The sequence below is a fragment of the Lissotriton vulgaris genome, chromosome 6 (genome assembly GCF_964263255.1).
Source record: "Lissotriton vulgaris chromosome 6, aLisVul1.2, whole genome shotgun sequence".
NCBI lineage: Eukaryota > Metazoa > Chordata > Amphibia > Caudata > Salamandridae > Lissotriton > Lissotriton vulgaris.
The window spans coordinates 695,432,836-695,453,886 of record NC_141694.1 but is presented as its reverse complement, the minus strand read 5'-3'; the positions used below and the strand labels follow the sequence as shown (position 1 = coordinate 695,453,886).

The 21,051-nt window shown below is 45.8% G+C and overlaps 1 protein-coding gene across 1 annotated transcript in view; it reads left to right on the top strand.

The window, feature by feature from the left end:
* The window catches only part of ZBTB24 (zinc finger and BTB domain containing 24), a 163,783-nt gene that overhangs the window by 83,216 nt on the left and 59,516 nt on the right, over positions 1-21,051 (top strand). The window contains exon 5 of the mRNA XM_086926670.1: positions 20,836-20,919. Coding sequence (XP_086782796.1) covers positions 20,836-20,919 — 84 coding nt within the window. The remainder of the gene's footprint in view (positions 1-20,835; positions 20,920-21,051) is intronic.

Here is a 21,051-nt window from a genome sequence, read left to right as displayed (position 1 = left end):
GGAAACCAACCACAGATGTGGCCATCTTACCAGCCACCTTTCGGCCCCCCGCCTCCTTTCTTCTATGGGCCGCAACAGTTTCCACCAATGTATCCACAACAACCTTTCCAAAATTGGAACTCCCACCAGGGCAATCCGAACCGCCCTTTTTTAGGGAGAGGCCAGACGACCCAGAGAACAAAAACGAAAACAGCTCAGCAGGTACAATGGGCCCAACCCGTGGAAACAACGGGACGACACACACGCAGCAAGGGGCCACCGGAACCCACGACGAGCAACCACTAGATCTAGTGGTCAACCTATCCTCTATATCTCTGACAGAAGTCCAGATTGGAATATTAAATAAAGGATTAGGTTTTGTCCCAACTCCAGTAACTGATAAATTTAAACTATGCTGTGAACTAAAGGAATTCATGAGGAAATTGAAGCTCCAGGTCTTTTTCAAAGACAAAGATAAGACAACTACCAGAGAGACGGACACAGGTTTGAAGAAAAGTTCAACTTTTGTCCCGCCGTCTCACAATTTACCAGTCGAATTGCTAGCTTTTGAGAAAGCTGTAATGAAAGATGTAAAAGACCTTGACCCCAATACCATCAAGGTGTTCAAAAATACTACTAAATCGGAATTTGAAGCAATCCATGAACTATCAAATAACAAGACAATCACAATAAAACCGGCGGACAAGGGAGGAGCAATTGTCCTACAGGACTCTGTAAAGTATAGACAAGAATGCCTACGTCTACTTGCAGACACAAGGAACTATATTGTGATCAAGGAAGATCCGACTGAAAGACTACGGATCTGCATTGCACACCTCATTGAGGAAAGCACAGTAAATGACTGGATGGACAAAAAAGAAGCTGATTTCTTAGTAAATTCAAAACCTACAATCCCATACTTCTACACGATCCCAAAGATCCATAAAAATATGGAGCAACCACCCGGGAGACCGATAGTGTCCGGAATAGGCTCCATTCTAGAGCCCCTGTCTAAATATGCTGATGCCTTCCTTCGCCCAATAGTTCAAAAAACAGATACGTATCTCAAAGATACCAAGGATGTACTATGTCTATTGAAGGAGATCAATTTTGACCCCACATCTAGTATTTTAATAAGCCTAGATGTGGAGAGTCTTTACACTAGTTTACCGCACAAGGAAACTTTGGAAATCCTGGAAGAGGTGCTATTTGAAGAAGAGTGGAAATATCATACACCAAGACATATAGTGCTTGAGTGTTGCCGTCTAGCCCTCACAGAGAATTTTTTTCGTTTTGAGGAAACTTTGTACCGCCAACAACATGGGACTAGCATGGGCAGCACCTTTGCGCCGAGCGTAGCGGGATTGTATGTCCATCAGCTTGAGAAAAAGAAAATTCTGACCATCAACAATCCATACACTAACCACATAATAATGTGGAAGCGTTATATAGACGACATTCTGTTGATTTGGAAAGGCGAGGAAGAGGAGGCCAAGAGTTTTTGCTCCTGGCTAAACGAACAAGATCCTTTTCTTAAATTCACAAACACCATGAGCAGGAACCATTTGGTGTTTCTGGATCTAAACATCAGGGCAAATGATGGAACCCTATCAACTACCACTCACCATAAACCGACTTCAAGGAATTGCCTTTTAAGCTACAACAGTTTCCACCCCAGACATCTAAAAGAAAACCTCCCGTTTGGACAATTCCTACGGTTGAGAAGAAACTGTTCAGACAAATCAGACTACTTAGTACAAGCAGAAGAACTAAGTAAAAAATTACAACAACGAAATTACCCAAAGAAAGTAATAAAAGTAGCCTGTAAAAGAGCGAGCAATAATAATAGGGATGCCCTCCTGGAACCAAAGGTACGAAAACCCTCAACCAACGAAAGACCCATCTGCATCACAACTTTCGACAAAGTCTCCAACCAGGTCAGCAAGATTGTCAGAAAACACTGGAGCATACTAAACAGTGGTGATCTAAATATCCCAAAACCCATGTTCAGCCATCGTAGAGGAATGAACCTGAAAGACTTTCTGGTACATACTCGACCTAAACCAGTGATCAATACTAACAGACTACAACCTCTACCGAATGGCCATTACCCGTGTAACAACTGCAGTGTTTGCCATCTAACTGCAGTGACAAAGTCAGTTACTTTTAACAACAACACCACATGGCAATTAAAACACTTTTCCAATTGCAATACAAGTGGGGTGGTATATCTGATCACTTGCACGTGCAATTTACATTATGTGGGCATGACCACAAGAAAGGTCAGCACTCGAATTGTTGAGCATAGAAGCAACATACGTTGTAAGAAATCCACCACACGCATGACTAACCACTTTATTGAGAAGAATCACACACCAAATGACATGAGATGGGTAGTCCTTGAGTGTGTGGTAAATAAAGACAACATTGAAAAAACTCTCCACGAACGAGAGCAACGCTGGGTTTTCAGATTACAGACAGATATAAGTGGGTTGAATGACGATATACCTTGGGGTGTCTTCAATCGTTGAAATATAACATCCTGAAACTAATGTACCTGAATCCTAGAGCTGAAAAATACCTTTCATGAAAAATAACATCCTAGAACTATAATGCCCCTAAAACCATTATAGAAAAAACATGATTAAAACAATACTTCTCAAACTCCATTTTTCTCACTCCATCCCAGGTTTATTTGTTATATATCATAAACCATATCAACTAATTCTGTGGTAAACTTTTTTGTCCACGTTTTTCTTCAATCCCTATTTTGTGAAGAATGCCCAATGTTTCATTTTTTTTATTATTCTTTGTTTTTATCATAACATTACCCCAAATATTGTGTTTTCTAAAAAGCCGGTTCGATAATAAGGACGAGTAACAAACGGCATGGAAGAAAGACGCATGTGACGCTCTTTTGCATCCATCTAAGATGGCCGCCTGAGCGCGACGGTCTAGTTCCAACCCGGAAATCGAAACAAACAAAAACCAAACCCGCGGACCACATTGCAAGATGCGGTCCGAGGGGAAGCTGATAGGTAACACGGCGCGGGTTGCTGATTAGGAAGTAAGTGTATCTGACCTAACCGCCAAGAGAGGGTAGCGAGTACTGGACCTCTAATTAAATGACATATGTAAAAGACGCTCGATCACTAACCACGTCTTCTACAACCCTAAAAATCCTTCTAGCATTGTTTTCCACCGAGGCAATACCGCCCCCCTAAGAGACCATGATGTGCTATTAAGCACCAACAAAAGTAAATATTCAAACGTTTCCTTTGGTTGTGTGTTAAATGTGTGTCCACTGTTTTATGTATAGTCACTTCCGTTTGTCTTTTTCCACGTTAAGTTCACTTGTTGGGCATCTGGCGAATAGACACCGGATCTGAAGTATGCACGCACCAATATGGTGAAATCACACCATATAGTCTGTATGCATATATGTGCATGTATCAAAAACGTGCATGTTTGTGAAGGACGAAAAAAGTCCCCGATCTCGGCAGAGATAGGGGCGAGGTGTTTTTAATTGTTCTTTATTCATTCTTTTACAGGTTCACCATTGAACTATACATTCGCCTTAAAAGTCAAGCGTATGTATGTAGAACCACGTATGTACCGAATAGGGACAACGTTAATCACTGTAAATATATGTTGCACTAATTAATTCCTAACTTTAGGTTTTTTGAGGAGTGGTACAATACAGGGCTGGTCCCTGTATGGTCCTGAAGAAACGCTGGGGGTAGCGTGAAACATGTCGACCAAATACTGAACCCAACTACATTATTGGTTGGTACACAGTATAACCCCATTTTTAACATACTGGTCTAGGAGCAGAATAAAACATTGAGGCCCACTAGCACAGTATTTTTAAACACACACACACCCATCCACTCCACTTCACATTCCTTACACCACACATAGTCCTTCACTACTCAGTGCTCCTACGTAGCTCGCAAGTCGTAGCACGCCCCTTTTCGTAGAGAACTGGGAGGACCCCGATGATGAAGCATGTCACCGTGAGGAAACTCCGGTGAGTGAGGGGACTATAAGAAAGACATTTTTTCTTTCTTGTTGGGCTACACTTAAGATAGTATCTGGAAGTTAGCCACCACACGAGACAGGTCCCTGAACCCAGACATTGGGCTCTTTTTTGCTACATTAATCTCTTTAGGAGGATGACCTGTTCTTAAGTACCTCCTTTTCCCCCCTTTTTTGTACATCTCACCGGGAGCATGTCAGGAATGTCGAAAGAAAAACGAGGAACAAGCACGACCCGCTAGTAATCCACCTGACAGACGTCACCCTAACTGAGGAACAAGAGAATGTACTAAACAAAGGCTTAGGTTCATACCAACACCCACACTGGATGTCTTCAAGGTACAATGTGAAGTCGCAAAATTCTGCAGGAAGCTGAAACTAAAAGCCTTCTTCAATGGAAAAGAAGACAACATCATAGACGGCGACACCCCTCTACGACCCAAATCAACCTTCTGCCCACTGAACCACCAGATTCCTATCGAAATCCAAACTTTCGAACAGGCAGTTATAAGAGAAATTGATGACATCAAAAAACAAACCAAAAAAACATTTATGAATACAACAAGATCAGAAAAACAAACACTGGATGAATAGTGACAAAACAAAGATCATAATTAAACCCGCTGACAAAGGCCGAGGCATCGTCATTCTGAGTAGAGATGGCTATGACCAACAATGCCTTGAACTCCTATCTGAAGACAAATTCTATAGGATCATCAAAACTGACCCCACACCCAGACTACAACACACTATCAGAATAATTGTGGAGGAGGCCGAAATCAATATCAAAGAATTCTTTGATATTGACCAACTCACCGAAAGTACCCTATTTGTATTCTCTCCCAAATATGCACAAGGAAAGGAGACCACCACCGGTCCGCCCCATTTTGTCAGGCATCAGGTCGGTCCTCGAACCCCTCTCACAATTTGCTGACCAATACTTGATATCATTGGTACAAAAAACACCAACCTACCTCAAGGACACTTGTGATTTACTCAATCTCCTAAAAGAAGAAACCTTCTCTGACAACACCATGCTCCTAGTCGAATTTGACGTAGAGAGCCTTTAATCTAGCCTGCCTCAACAAAAGACAATGGAAACTTGAGAAGAACTACTTTTCAAACAAAACTGGTCTTGCCAAACACCTAGACACTTCATTCTGGAATGTTCCAAACTCGCACTTACAGAAAATTACTTTGAGTACAATGGAACCATGTACCAAAAATGCCATGGTACATCCATGGGAAGCACATTTGCTCCAAGTGTGGCTAGACTTTATGTAAGCAATTTTGAGAGAACATTCATACATAATGCAAACAACCCCTGCTTGTCCAAAATCCGATTCTGGAAGCGATATATAGACAACGTCATGGTGATCTGGGAAGGCGACTAACCCAGCCTTAGCCAATTCCACGAATGGATGAATACACAGGATGAATGCCTGAAATTCACCTATACTGCCGATCGAAGATAACTTGATTTGTTAGACCTAACAGTCTACATAGAAAACAACGTTATCAAGACAAAGACATTTTTCAAACCTACTGCAAAAAATAGTCTCCTCTCTTATAATAGCTTCCACCTTTGCCCACTCATAGACAATTTACCTTACAGCCAATTCCTGCGCTTGAAGAGGAACTGTAGTGAACTAACAGAATACAAGAGACAAGCCAAAGTCCTGTGCTCCAAACTATCTATAAGGGACTACCCAGCCAAAACAGTGGCTAAATGCAAAAAGAGGGCAAGGAATCAACCACGAGAAAGCCTGCTCGAATGCACACAAAAGGCTCCCACAAAAAACACACTGACATGCGTCACTTCCTATAGCACAGCTAGCATTACAGTGAAAAAGATAATAAACAAAAACTGGAGCATACTAACATCTGACGCACTAGACTTTCCTAAACCAAGGTTTGCAAACAGAAGAACAAGGAACATCAAAGACATCCTAGTGCATACACAACCCCAAGTGCCCCAAATGAGCAAAACCAACAACACACTGTGGAACACACAACCAGTCACAGGCCACTATCCCTGTGGACAATGCCAGTATGAAAACTAATGACTACTACTAAGAGCGTACAACTAACCCCATAACTGTAATGGACAATCAAACAAATCACCAATCTACATGATCACTTGTCCTTGCAACCTGAGATACATCGGAATGACATGCCGCAAAATCAAACAGAGGATCTGTGAACATAGAACCAATGTTAAATGTAAACGCAAAACAACCAACATGAGTACACACTACATTGAGCATGGCCACTCCATCAATGAACTACACTGGGTTGTCATTGAAACATTAACTGGAACGACTAAAAATGCGGAGAAGAATCTCTGAAAAAGAGCAGAGATGGGTACATAGCCTTAAAACGAACACATTAGGTTTGAATGATAGCATCCCATGGCTGAGCATAAAATGAACCTTTCCCTAATCAGTATATTAGAGAATCAGTACCTTAAGATCAGCATCTTTTGAAGGCCATTCCTCGGTTAACTTTATGATCTCAAAACCACCTCAAGATGGACGTCACATAGCCTAACGTAAATACACGGACCCCCCTTCCATTATAACCTGAAAACGATTTTGGAAAAGAAGAGTCCTATGTCACTCATCACGATCAATGTAATACTTTAATGATTGCATCCGCCAAAATCCTTTTTGTCTTGACTTGATTTTCATAAAACCTGAAAATTACATTATTACTCTTACAACCCTTTTTTGAAAAAACAGAAAAGTGCTTAATTGAAACGAGTCTTATTTTTAATAAAACAGAATTATGCTAGTCTTTCGTTACTCTCCATGACGGAAGAAGTAACTTAATGATCACACACGTTAACCCGCACCACCCAGAACCCTGGAAGCAGCGCCAGCACAAGCTGTGCAGCACCGCGAAATAGGTATGGCCAACGCTGGACTTTGCTTTGGAAGACACGTAATGTACTCCTAGCAGATGCTAACGTTATCTTTACTTTTAATCCATTAGCAGGTATTGCGCTGACAGTGGCCCCGATGAAGCCCCTAATCGGGACTTCAAAAAGGTACATAATGTTTTGAATGCACCGGGAACAACAGTGATCTTCGCTATAGCGCTCTTTGACCGATACACGCTAGTTGAGCAGGCAATGCTTGTAAGATTGTTTACGAGTACGTCACACACGTGCGCTACTATATAATTATCCAAGACGGCACATTTATTTAAGATTGCCATCGACCCGCATTACGACTTCATACAAACGCGCAATTAATCCACTGCGATGCCGTCTTTTTGCACACCATTTAAAATACAGAGGTATGGAGAGACCATAGATTACAACACACTGTTAAAGTTCCAACCATGCCATGAGCACTTTAATTGACGCCGGGGTGCAACCGTTGAAATAATTGCCTCCTAGAAGAGACTACAACTCGGCAGAACAGAATCTGCATAGTTGTATGATTAGATAGACACCAATGGCACTGCACACTTTACCTACACCTAACATCGCTAATTTTCAAGAACATACTGTGATATAATAAGATGACTATAGACACAAAACCGTGATTTCTACACGCGCCCATTCCACTGTACCAGCCTGTATAACTAATATATCGCTGTAACCTTGAACTCAAACAGCATTTAAAGACTTGCCATTTTGAATGTCTGCTTAACGAGGTAAAGAATTGCCATTTTCTCAAGTTGAACAAGGGCACACACTACCATCATTTGATATTTTTACTTTTAAGCTATCACAACTATGAATATCACTGCTTGTCTCTTTTTCTCTAGGTGCTATTGACCTCTACAGAGTATTCACTCTGATCTATTTAATTGGACAACAACCAATTCTCACAGTGTTCTTAGGTCCTGAAGAAAGCCCAATGACCCTCTGAGGGCGTACAGAGGGCTGAAACATGTCGACCATCCACGAAAGTGCGGTGGACTCATAACCAGTCCGTCGCTGCATGACCTGCACATATTTTTATACAGTCCTCTCATACATCAGACGGAATAAAAATGTTATTTTTAGGTAGTATGAGGATCACTTTTTAAAGGAGCACCACACCTCACCTGAACACTTGTCACCCACCATCGATTTCTGATCACTACTGTAAAAATCAGTGGTTCCCTCCAGGTGGAGGAAGCATACAAAAAAATGACCCGATAATGATGCTGCCACGCACCTAACAAAGGCGGAGAACCAAGATAAATCGCCACACGGTCTGCCTGCGTAAATTAGGGTTTTTTAAGTACTTCTTTAAGTACTGACGGATAGAACACAGTCAACCTTGGTAGCAGGTACAAGTGATCCATTCCCATTTGATTTTGAATGATTAACAGGAAGCTGAATGGTTCAGAGCTCCTTCTTAATCCCCATTCCCTGATTTGAATATACTTTGCAGATCCACACATCTGACTGTGGAGTTGCAGATCCACTATTCTCTGATAAGGCTGGCTATCAAAGATTTTTTTTGTGTGGCTACCGTTACCCATCACAGTGCACCGAGGGCCATGTTGGGAAAAAGAAAAATGTTATGGGGCAGGGGGAAAGTACTCTGACCCCCTAAGCCCATGTCTGGGGTGCCCAGTTGGACCCCCCATACAGGGCAAAAATAATTATAATTTTTTTAATTTTTTTATTGTATTCACGAATCACCGGGTTTGCGCATTCTGGGTCCTCCCTGTGTCCCACAGACTCTCCTGGGTCTCAGAACCTGCTGGAATTGGCCAATAGCCACACCAGAGTTTGGCCGCATGTGGCAGGCTGAGAGTAAGGCCAGGACCTTTGTCAGTTTCTCACTGCACATGGGCGAAGGATGAGTGCAGCTGTGAATAGCATTTGACAAGGGTTAGTTTGAGAGTTGGGTCTCTGGTGAGGCCCTTTGGCAAACCTCTGTTGTGCATTGCAAAGGCACCGGCCATCGAGGGAAGACTGCCCAAGAATGGAAGGGGTGTGCCAAGGGCATCCCTTCCTAATAACGAGTGCTATTGCCATGTATGAGTGTTTTGCGACCACATTTGCGGTCGCAAAACACTTACAGTTTACCACCTACTTCAAGTAGGTGGTAAACCATTCGAAAAGGGGAAGGGATCCCCAGGGGGGCCCTTCCCCTTTGTGAATGGATGCGCACTGCCTGCCCTTAAAAAATGAAACTGAATAGTTTAATTTTTCTTTTTTAAATACATCCCGTTTTCCTTTAAGGAAAAGGGCTGCATTTAAAAAAATAAAACGCTTCACTGACAAAGCAGTCCCAGACATGTTGGTCTGCTGACCTCAGCAGGCCACCATCGCTGGGAGTGCCAGCCATTCACAATGGGAACGCAAATTGCGACAGCCTCAACAATATTCATGAGGCATGCAATTTGCGACCCCATTGGGAATTGGAAACAGTGTCTGAGACACTGTTGTACATTGGATTTTGTGACTCTCAATGTGGGAGTCGCAAAATACAATGGTCGTACATCTGGCCCTAAGTGATGTGCTGGTTATCTTTGGTTCGAATAACTCCACATACGTTCACAAATTCTTCAGAAATTCACTTAAAAACCTGCAGTTAACATGGTGCTATGGTTATGAATTGAAACCATAAAACCAGTGAAATTCCCAGGTTACCATTGCGAGCACAATACATTGATTGCACAACATCTATGCATACTGGCACTCCGAATGTAACGGTTATAACTTCACAATATGTATGGACAAAATAATCTAAAAGCTAAATGTTATAAACTACAACTCACAATCAAAACGATTAATTCATATTTGCACTCTCAAAGTGGTTATGTGCACCATTTGTAATTGCATCTTTGAGGGTGAGGTCCTGAATATTGCATTTGGTGTGTGTGCTGTGATGTGCGAATTGTGGATTGTTCTTCTAATGATAACTTTCAAATCTCTGTGGTTTTTCGATTTTAATTTGGACCCATAACTGTACTTTAGCTGTGTATGTTTCTTTAGGTGACTATATATGGAATTTGGACAGATAGCTCCCTCTCGAAATAAACGCTTTTACATAAACATAAATACGCACACCTCATAATTACCTTTAAAAGGACATTTTTTGTTTTGGTAATAACTTTGGTGCCGTTTGCCAAATCTGAACCGAATTTGTAGAAAAAAATAAAGTTGGTTTGGGTTTGAGCTGCCAAGTTTAGTGCAGTTTCTTAAGAAAAAAACAAAGGACATACACCAAGCTTTTTCTTTGGTTTAGTGTAAATCCAGTCAGTAGTTCCCAAGAAAGTAATGCTACCAGAAAGTGTTGGGTGGGCTTGAAAGGGTTTCAAAGCTGGGGGGGAGGGGAGGATGGAAGCTGACAGTCTGTAACGTTAGTGCACCTTGATAAATTTCCACGAATTTCTCAGATGCTTAAATATTTACTTACTCTTGGAATTTTAAAATTTCTGTGAATTGGTAAAGGTTGGGACAAAATCTAATGGTGGTGGTGCGTCAAAAAAGTATTCGCTTGGTAATAACTGTGGCAACATTTGATGAATCCCCTTGAATGCTCAGTCTTCTGTGGGCATGTTAGGTTTTGTGCATATCCATGAGGGGGCCAGGGGGCTGTCAAACATAAAACGGGGGCAAAATGTTTTAATATGATAATAACTATGGTCTTTTTTAATTAATCTGCATTCAAATTTGGCAAGCTGTTCACAAGTTAAGCCCACTGAAGGAAACTCAGTTCTGATGCATAGCCAAGGGTGATTGGTGGTGATGGGGACAGTCAAGAGAAAGTTAAGGGGAGGTCAAAAAATCTTTGATTTGCTGTCATCTTTGACAGAGCTTTACAGATCTTCACAATATTTGGCAAACCCCCCTATTTAACCTACTTTTCATATTTTGAGTTTCATGTAAATCAGTTAAAGGGCGGAATATCTAAAAGGGAGGGGAGTAAAAAAAAATAGTTGCTATTTTTACTGCCATAGTAATTTTTGCTCTGCAACAGGAAAAAAAAACACTGGCTGTATTTACACCAAATGTGCCATGAAAATAGAGCTGTACCGAGGAAAGTGTCATTGCTTGGTTTGGTGTAAATCCTTTCAGTAATTTTCTAGGAATTCGCTCTACTAAACTTTTTTGGGTCGGCTTGAAACTTTGGTTTGCAAATTTAAGAAATTAGAGACCCCCATTTGACGATTAAGCTTTTTGCTTCTGTTTCGAGGTCTGCCGTCCGAGAATTGCTCCACAGACGCAAAGGCTTTGACTGGCCACAACTGAATTGTTTATATTGCAACTGGCAAAAAACTATGAGAAGAGCTAAACCAAGACGGGTAAAACATCTTTTGACCCGCTTAGTCATGTGGAGGTTGGTCCCAAAAGAACTCCCCATTTGTTAAGAGCCAAACAAAGGTGGGTAAAACCTGCTTGGACCCGCTTAGTGATGTGGAGGTGGGTCTCAAAAGAACTCACCATTTGTGTTAAAAATACAACTTTAAATACAGATTTTTGCTGCAGGGTTTGTGGACCCTGGGCCAGGATTCATGAACCTCTGTAACCCAGTACCCGCAGCGATGGCTGTTGGTCCCCAGTTGGTCCCCCTCCTCGGGGAGGCAGGAGACTCAACAGGAACTCAGTCTCTAAAGATTCTCATATGTAGATGGATCAGGGTTTGTGAACTCAATATATAAATAAAATAAATGTCAAATAATGAAAAAGATGTTCATATATCTATATAAAAAAACTGAGAAAAAACGACACCTACTTGGATTTCCACGATGGGTTGTGTGCAGGGGTCTCCTGCAGTGAATCTCTGCTGCGTATCAGGGTTGGCTGCCCACAATGGCAACAATTCCTAGCCTACCCTTGCTGCACACAGCTGAATGCTTTGTACAGCGGGGTTTCGCTTTCTGCAGCTGACTGACCTCGCACGTGTAAGGCCCTGGACATTGCCAAACACTGCGCTTCAGGGAATATTATCAAGGACGATGGATGTAGTATATCCCAAAAAACTGAAATTCACTGAAAAAAAAGTGCAGTTACGTTCATCATTGGGTATAACGTATTAACGTATATTTAAACAACCTCTGAAAGTTACCTCATTTTACCCTCAGTTAAAGTGCAGTTACGGTTAAGAATTACATCTGAAAAGCCCCTGAAATTAGCTGCGCAATCCGTAAATTTACATAAACCGGTCCGGTCCAGGGAAGACATGGCTTGGCAGTTCGGGCTGGACTGTTCCCATGAGGCACAGGGTCAGACTGATTTGCATATGGCTATGTCTGAACGGGGGTGGCGGAGTGAGCTAAAGAATGATGATGGATTAAACCCAGATCAGTTGACTGGGGTGAGTGCTTGCAATGTTCAACACCCCGTCCATCATCCCCTTTGGTTTTGCTTCGTTATGCATGTTGACAGAAATAATACCGAACACACACATATTTTATTTATTTGCATATCTCTTAAACTCCAAGCTCCTGCAATCAGCGGGCGGACACCCTGTCAAAGTTTAAGTGGTCCAGAAATTAAATATGCATGCATACACATAGAGGTAAAGATAAACAGATACATTGGTTAGTCAATGCGTACCTGTGTATTCTAGAAATAGTATCACGATAAAAAAAGAAACACTACTTTTGATTTAGAGGTGGGCTTTAAAATTGAACCAACGTTTGAGTCGAGAGACAGAAAAGTAGGCATTATAGTGTGGGCTCCAGTTACATGTTGCAGCCATGCCCATCTGGGCAGTGGATATTTTGAAGGATAGAAGATATGTGAGTCCTGCTTGCAGCGCATACTTAATTTGTATTTATATATTTTGGGTATTTGATGGGCAATGGCACAGCATCAGAAAGAACTGTACAAAGAACTGCTTTATTGCAGGAAGGATACCTTAAACACAGGGCGCTCTATACAGGGCAGGCTGATGTGTGCAGGTCAAACTGACAGATGCTGCATAGCCTGCCAATGTGCACTTCGAAGAAACCTGTGTGATTTGTGAGCACCTTGCAATGGAGTTTGGGCTCACCACCTTTTTGCCTTCTCGCTACAGACACTTTCAGCTGTCTGTCACAGACAGCATTGTATACAATATTTCGCAGTCAACCCTTCTTTATGATTAGATGGCTTACTTGTCAATCACAGTCCCCTTTGGTTCATTAGTGGCTTTCCTCTCTATTCACTGTTTGTCCCTCCCTCCTTTCACCCTGGCTTTTGATTGGTTGTAGCTTTCCACTATAGATGTCCTGGCAATATTTTGTCATTTTCTTTCATTACACTACTTGTTTAGCTGTCTCGGGAGTGCCTGTCTCTGGTTTCAGAGCATGCTTGCATTCTTTAATCCCCTTAGCTCCTCTGTCTCTTCCCTCACACTCTCCTTCCCAGCCCTACATGACCGCATGCCACATGCTGGATGGCGGCCTGTCTTGAATCCCTAGCGCCCTCCCTCCCGATGACCCTCTGGGGCACACCACGTGCCAAATAGCAGCCTTGGTGATGCTTTTAATGGTTCCCTGGCAGCAGCTATTGACTTTGCTGGTGCCATCAGAGTTAAAAGCTTTTATTTAAGCTCCATTAGCATTGGCAAAGCCAGTAGTAGCGTCCAGCCATGTCAAAAGTATAGAACACAATGAAAACATTATTTTCGACACTTTCTAGAGTCCACCCAATTGTGTTACACAATGGGTCTGATTCACAAAGGACCTACGTACTCGTGGCTGAGGTCCCATAGTAGTGGGCGAGTCTCTGCACTTAGGGCGGTATCTCCGAAATGAGAATACACATTGTGGCGATTCCGCCCTGAGTGCAATGACTCCCCCATGACCTCTGGCCTCTACCACGAGTGCGGAGGCCCTTTGTGAATCAGGCCCTTCCTATTTGTATTGCATTATAAAGCTGTGGCAATGTATGAGATGACACAACATAGGTTGCATCACTCAACACAGTAGTCATCTTCAAACTATGGTACACCATGCTTTCATTGCTTTCTTTTAACATAGTGGCTTGTGCATTGGCAACGCTGTTCACATTGCTAACTAGATATTGGCAAGCAAGACCGTCTGGCTCTGCCAATGTTCTGCCAATGCTTGTTAAAATTGGTTCAAAATTAATTCCAAGAAGTGACTGTCATACCGTTTGTCGTCACTGTGTTTGTCGCTTAGGCCCATGTATTTTCCTAGAAATGTCTTTACCTAGAAATGTCTTACTAGACAAACAAGAATACTTTCATTTGAAAACAGTTCTTATAACTATGCAAAAATGCATTAATTTTTTTAATGTCTGGTGTTATTCTGCGAGTCTCGGAAGATTGGAGTGCTGTGCTCACCACAGGTTTCATTTAATTTAGAAATCTCACACCTCTCTGTCAGACATTAAAATAAACCTTTTATTCTAGCTACTCTTCCGACACACTTTGGACATTCTCAATCTTACTTTAAAGTAGCATAGACAGGAACTGCCATTTCAGTAAAAAAAAGAATACAACCTACGTGAGTAAATTGCATTATTTGTGATTACTATTGGGTACAGCACACCTCAAGCCCTCCACAGGAGAGATAGACAGATAGTGAGTGACCCAGGTACCCACTGTATCTAATGCTTGCCCACTGATCCTGCTACCTCCAATGCTTATAATCGTTATGTTAAATACACTGACGTAGGTAAACGTGGCAAAGGCGAAAAGCATCATATGAAAGGAGATAACTGAAGAGATCTGGAAGTATGCATGAGTGTTGTCGGATGTTATGTAAAAGAAAAAAAACGAGAAATAAAGTAGAACGCTTAAAGAAGTGCAAGCTATTGAAATAATACAAGTGTAAGTAGGAGCTTTCAGCAGTACGCTTATGAATAATTACCTTAACAAGGCAAGATATTGTTGGCTAAAAAGCCATTAGTGCTTCGGGACACTGATATTCAATACTGCATGGAGCTGTTGATTATCATAACTGTCTGGGACTGTTGGCATTCATTACCGACTAAGGCCATTTTGGCTTATGACTGCATGGGACCATAGATATACATTGATCCCTTTGGCCAACACATATGCCTGGATTATTGCGTATGTGTGTGTGTGAGAGTGATGTGTACATTAATCATCAATTATCAAATCTTTTTGCTGTGCCAATGCTTCTTCAACATGCTTCTTTGTTATGACCCCGAAAACCAACTCAAAACATTTCAATACTCCATATTGCTGTCACATTAAACAAGCATTGGAAATGCAATAGGGCTCGCATTAGGAAAGTTTGAGCTATTGGTCTTATAAATGAATTTTTTTTATTTATGTGTTTTTTTTAAATAGCTAAATTAATAGCTTTGTAATTTACAATGCCAATAGTTATAACTTTCGCAAATGTGACACCTATAGCATTTGTAATGCAACATGTTTTGTATTTACGTGACTTAGATGTATTGATATTACAAATAACAATGGCTTTTAATTTTTAAAAATAATTAATACTTAAATAATTTATTTAATTTGTAATGGCAATAGCTTAAACTTTTGTAAATAACTTTTGTGAAGATTATGTTCAGTGTTTTTTATTGTGACGAAAATTCAAGAACAGAAGTGAAATATTAACATCTTTTTGTGATTTGTAATAAAGCGTGAAAGCTTGAAAACAGCTTGAAACATTGAAAGAACATATTTGAACCAGTGATGCTGTAGTTGCGCTGAGTGATGCTGTGGTTGCGCTGAGAGATGCTGTGGTTGCGCTGAGTGATGCTGTGGTTGCGCTGAGTGGTGTGTGCATCGGTGGAGCTTAGCGGGTGCATCAGTGGAGCTGTTTGGGGGGTGCATTGGTGGAGCTTAGTTGGAGCATCGGCAGAGCTATGTGGTGGGTGCATCGGTGGAGCTGTGGTGGGTGCCTCGGCGGAGCTGTGTGGTGGGTGCATCCGCGGAGCTGTGTGGTGGGTGCATCGGCGGAGCTGTGTGGTGGGTGCATCGGCGGAGCTGTGTGGTGGGTGCATCGGCGGAGCTGTGTGGTGGGTGCATCGGCGGAGCTGTGTGGTGGGTGCATCGGTGGAGCTGTGTGCTGGGTGCATCAGTGGAGCTGTGTGCTGGGTGCATCGGTGGAGCTGTGTGCTGGGTGCCTCGGTGGAGCTGTGTGGTGGGTGCCTCGGTGGAGCTGTGTGGTGGGTGCCTTGGTGGAGCTGTATGGTGGGTGCCTCGGTGGAGCTGTGTGGTGGGTGCATCGGTGGAGCTGTGTGGTGGATGCATCGGTGGAGCTGTGTCGGTGGAGCTGTGTGGTGGGTGCATCGGTGGAGCTGGGTGGTGGGTGCATTGGTGGAGCTGTGTCGGTGGAGCTGTGTGGTGGCTGCATCGGTGGAGCTGTGTGGTGGGTGCATTGGTGGAGCTGTGTGGTGGGTGCATCGGTGGAGCTGGGTGGTGGGTGCATCGGTGGAGCTGTGTCGGTGGAGCTGTGTGGTGGCTGCATCGGTGGAGCTGTGTGGTGGGTGCATCGGTGGAGCTGTGTGGTGGGGGCATCTGTGGAGCTCTGTGGTGGGGGCATCTGTGGAGCTCTGTGGTGGGGGCATCTGTGGAGCTCTGTGGTGGGTGCATCGGTGGAGCTGTGTCGGTGGAGCTGTATGGTGGTTGCATCAGTGGAGCTGTGTGGTGGGTGCATCGGGGGAGTTGTGTGGTGGGTGCCTCGGCGGAGTTGTGTGGTGGGTGCATCGGCGGAGTTGTGTGGTGGGTGCATCGGCGGAGCTGTGTGGTGGGTGCATCGGCGGAGCTGTGTAGTGGGTGCATCGGCGGAGCTGTGTGGTGGGTGCATCGGCGGAGCTGTGTGGTGGGTGCATCGGTGGAGCTGTGTGGTGGGTGCATCTGTGGAGCTGTGTGGTGGGTGCCTCGGTGGAGCTGTGTGGTGGGTGCCTCGGTGGAGCTGTGTGCTGGGTGCCTCGGCGGAGCTGTGTGGTGGGTGCATCGGCGGAGCTGTGTGGTGGGTGCATCGGCGGAGCTGTGTGGTGGGTGCATCGGCGGAGCTGTGTGGTGGGTGCATCGGCGGAGCTGTGTGGTGGGTGCATCGTGGAGCTGTGTTGTGGGTGCATCTGTGGAGCTGTGTGGTGGGTGCCTCAGTGGAGCTGTGTGGTGGGTGCCTCGGTGTAGCTGTGTGCTGGGTGCATCGGTGGAGCTGTGTGGTGGGTGCCTCGGTGGAGCTGTATGGTGGGTGCCTCGGTGGAGCTGTGTGGTGGGTGCATCGGTGGAGCTGTGTGGTGGGTGCATCGGTGGAGCTGTGTCGGTGGAGCTGTGTGGTGGGTGCATCGGTGGTTGTGGATGCATCGGTGGAGCTGTGTGGTGGCTTCATCGGTGGAGCTGTGTGGTGGGTGCATCGGCGGAGCTGTGTGGTGGGTGCATCGGTGGAGCTCTGTGGTGGGGGCATCTGTGGAGCTCTGTGGTGGGGGCATCTGTGGAGCTGTGTCGGTGGAGCTGTATGGTGGTTGCATCAGTGGAGCTGTGTGGTGGGTGCCTCGGTGGAGCTGTGTGGTGGGTGCATCGGTGGAGCTGTGTGGTGGGTGGCTCTGTGGAGCTGTGTGGTGGGTGGCTCTGTGAAGCTGTGTGGTGGGTGCCTCGGTGGAGCTGTGTGGTGGGTGCATAGGTGGAGCTGTGTGGTGGGTGCATCGGTGGAGCTGTGTGGTGGGTGCCTCGGTGGAGCTGTGTGGTGGGTGCCTCGGTGGTGGTGGGTGCATAGGTGGAGCTGTGTGGTGGGTGCATCGGTGGAGCTGTGTGGTGGGTGCCTCGGTGGAGCTGTGTGGTGGGTGCCTCGGTGGAGCTGTGTGGTGGGTGCCTCGGTGGAGCTGTGTCTTGGGTGCATCAGTGGAGCTGTGTGGTGGGGTCATCTGTGGAGCTCTGTGGTGGGTGCATCGGTGGAGCTGTGTCGGTGGAGCTGTGTGGTGGTTGCATCAGTGGAGCTGTGTGGTGGGTGCATCGGTGGAGCTGTGTCGGTGGAGCTGTGTGGTGGGTGCATCGGTGGAGGTGGGTGCATCAGTGGAGCTGTGTGGTGGGTGCCTCGGTGGAGCTGTGTGGTGGGTGCCTCGGTGGAGCTGTCCGGTGGGTGCCTCGGTGGAGCTGTGTGGTGGGTGCATCTGTGGAGCTGTGTGCTGGGTGCATCTGTGGAGCTGTGTGGTAGGGGCATCTGTGGAGCTGTGTGGTGGGTGCATCTGTGGAGCTGTGTGGTGGGTGCATCTGTGGAGCTGTGTGGTGGGTGCATCTGTGGATCTGTGTGGTGGGTGCCTCGGTGGAGCTGTGTGGTGGGTGCTTCGGTGGAGCTGTGTGGTGGGTGCATCAGTGGAGCTGTGTGGTGGGTGGCTCTGTGGAGCTGTGTGGTGGGTGCCTCGGTGGAGCTGTGTGGTGGGTGCATAGGTGGAGCTGTGTGGTGGGTGCCTCGGTGGAGCTGTGTGGTGGGTGCCTCGGTGGAGCTGTGTGGTGGGTGCCTCGGTGGAGCTGTGTGGTGGGTGCCTCGGTGGAGTTGTGTGGTGGGTGCATCGGTGGAACTGTGTGGTTGGTGCATCGGTGGAGCTGTGTAGGTGGAGCTGTGTGGTGGGTGCCTCGGTGGAGCTGTATGGTGGGTGCCTTGGTGGAGCTGTGTGGTGGGTGCATCGGTGGAGCTGTGTGGTGGGTGCCTCTGTGGAGCTGTGTGGTGGGTGCATTGGTGGAGCTGTGTGGTGGGTGCCTCGGTGGAGCTGTGTGGTGGGTGCATCTGTGGAGCTGTGTGCTGGGTGCATCTGTGGAGCTGTGTGGTGGGTGCATCTGTGGAGCTGTGTGGTGGGTGCATCTGTGGAGCTGTGTGGTGGGTGCATCTGTGGAGCTGTGTGGTGGGTGCATCTGTGGATCTGTGTGGTGGGTGCATCTGTGGATCCGTGTGGTGGGTGCCTCGGTGGAGCTGTGTGGTGGGTGCTTCGGTGGAGCTGTGTGGTGGGTGCATCGGTGGAGCTGTGTGGTGGGTGGCTCTGTGGAGCTGTGTGGTGGGTGCCTCGGTGGAGCTGTGTGGTGGGTGCATAGGTGGAGCTGTGTGGTGGGTGCCTCGGTGGAGCTGTGTGGTGGGTGCCTCGGTGGAGCTGTGTGGTGGGTGCCTCGGTGGAGTTGTGTGGTGGGTGCATCGGTGGAACTGTGTGGTTGGTGCATCGGTGGAGCTGTGTAGGTGGAGCTGTGTGGTGGGTGCCTTGGTGGAGCTGTATGGTGGGTGCCTTGGTGGAGCTGTGTGGTGGGTGCATCGGTGGAGCTGTGTGGTGGGTGCCTCTGTGGAGCTGTGTGGTGGGTGCATTGGTGGAGCTGTGTCAGTGGAGCTGTGTGGTGGGTGCATCGGTGGAGCTGTGTGGTGGGTGCCTCGGTGGAGCTGTGTGGTGGGTGCATCGGTGGAGCTGTGTGGTTGGTGCCTCGGTGGAGCTGTGTGGTGGGTGCATCGGTGGAGCTGTGTGGTGGGTGCATCGGTGGAGCTGTGTGGTGGGTGCATCGGTGGAGCTGTGTGGTGGGTGCATCGGTGGAGCTGTGTGGTGGGTGCCTCAGTGGAGCTGTGTGGTGGGTGCCTCGGTGGAGCTGTGTGGTGGGTGCCTCGGTGGAGCTGTGTGGTGGGTGCATCGGTGGAGCTGTGTGGTGGGTGCATCGGTGGAGCTGTGTGGTGGGTGCCTTGGTCGAGCTGTGTGGTGGGTGCCTCGGTGGAGCTGTGTCTTGGGTGGTGGGTGTATCGGTGGAGGTGGGTGCATCAGTGGAGGTGGGTGCATCAGTAGAGCTGTGTGGTGGGTGCATCTGTGGAGCTGTGTGGTGGGTGCATCTGTGGAGCTGTGTGGTGGGTGCATCGGTGGAGCTGGGTGGTGGGTGCATCTGTGGAGCTGTGTGGTGGGTGCATCTGTGGAACTGTGTGGTGAGTGCATCGGTGGAACTGTGTGGTGGGTGCATCGGTGGAGCTGTGTGGTGGGTGCATCGGTGGAGCTGTGTAGGTGGAGCTGTGTGGTGGGTGGCACTTTTTATAAATTAGTAGTAAAAGAGATCAATGAAATTCAACTAAAACCCATATATAGCAGAAGAGGAGAAAGCTCTAGTAACGGGATTCAGGATGAATGTATATCTTTGAAGCAAATCGCCAGCATGTGAAAGGTGTAAAATAGCAATCAGCATAAAACGAAAATGCCAGCAAAAGACTTTATAAAATTCTGTGTGGCCCTGATAAAATAATTAGAGCGTTTATTATATCATGACCAACAATGGTTATTGTTTCAAGAGCAGCATGCGAGATGGTTAGGGGCTGCAATATAAAGAAGCCCTCTGCATTGCTGTGGTGGGAAGGGGGGCGGGGAGAGGCAAGAAGGGAAGAATAGGGGCCGGGAGCAGCAGCCTTTGATGTGCTGACCGGCCGGCCGTGCATGACTAATTAGGGGAGGAGAAATGCCAGCTGAGGGAAGCTTGAGATGCCCGAGGAGGCTGGTGGCTTTGATGTGCACGCGCTCTCGGGCACTCAAAGAAATCGCCGAGTTGGTTTAACTCTGTTTAAGCTGCAATATAGCTCGCCAGCTATGCGCAAGCGGTTGGCGGACCTTATTTTCGACCATCTAACACCGTCCCCAGTCAAGAACTACCTGGAATTGACCATCTGGATACTATAGCTTGACAATGCTCTTCCTGTGTGACTATATGTGTAGTCCCAGCAATACACGCCCTAGTGGCATCTGGTATTTAACATTATGGTTTGAATTTGATTTGCCAAAATGGCTACTCATGCTTTTCATACTATTGGGGCTAATAGTACATAAAGAGATGTACGCTGCTTCCTGTGAAGCACAATGAAAGAAGAATTAAATAAAGTAACCTATGTTGATGTTTTTCTACAAAAAAAATGTTTAAGCATTTATGATCGTATGTTGAAATATTCTTACAATTTTCTTTTTCTTATTATAAATAGGCCATTCTCTTCCGGAATGTTCACATTGTCATCGTAAATTTATGGACAGAGCTCAACTTAGAAAACATTTACGATCTCATACAGGTAAAGTTGTCATATGCCCGGAAGAGGTAATTAAGAAATGTATCTATGCGGGATATATATTTTGACCCCACTTGTCAACGGATTGCTAGGCTTAGAAATACGATCCTATAATGAAAAAAAGCATTTGATTGA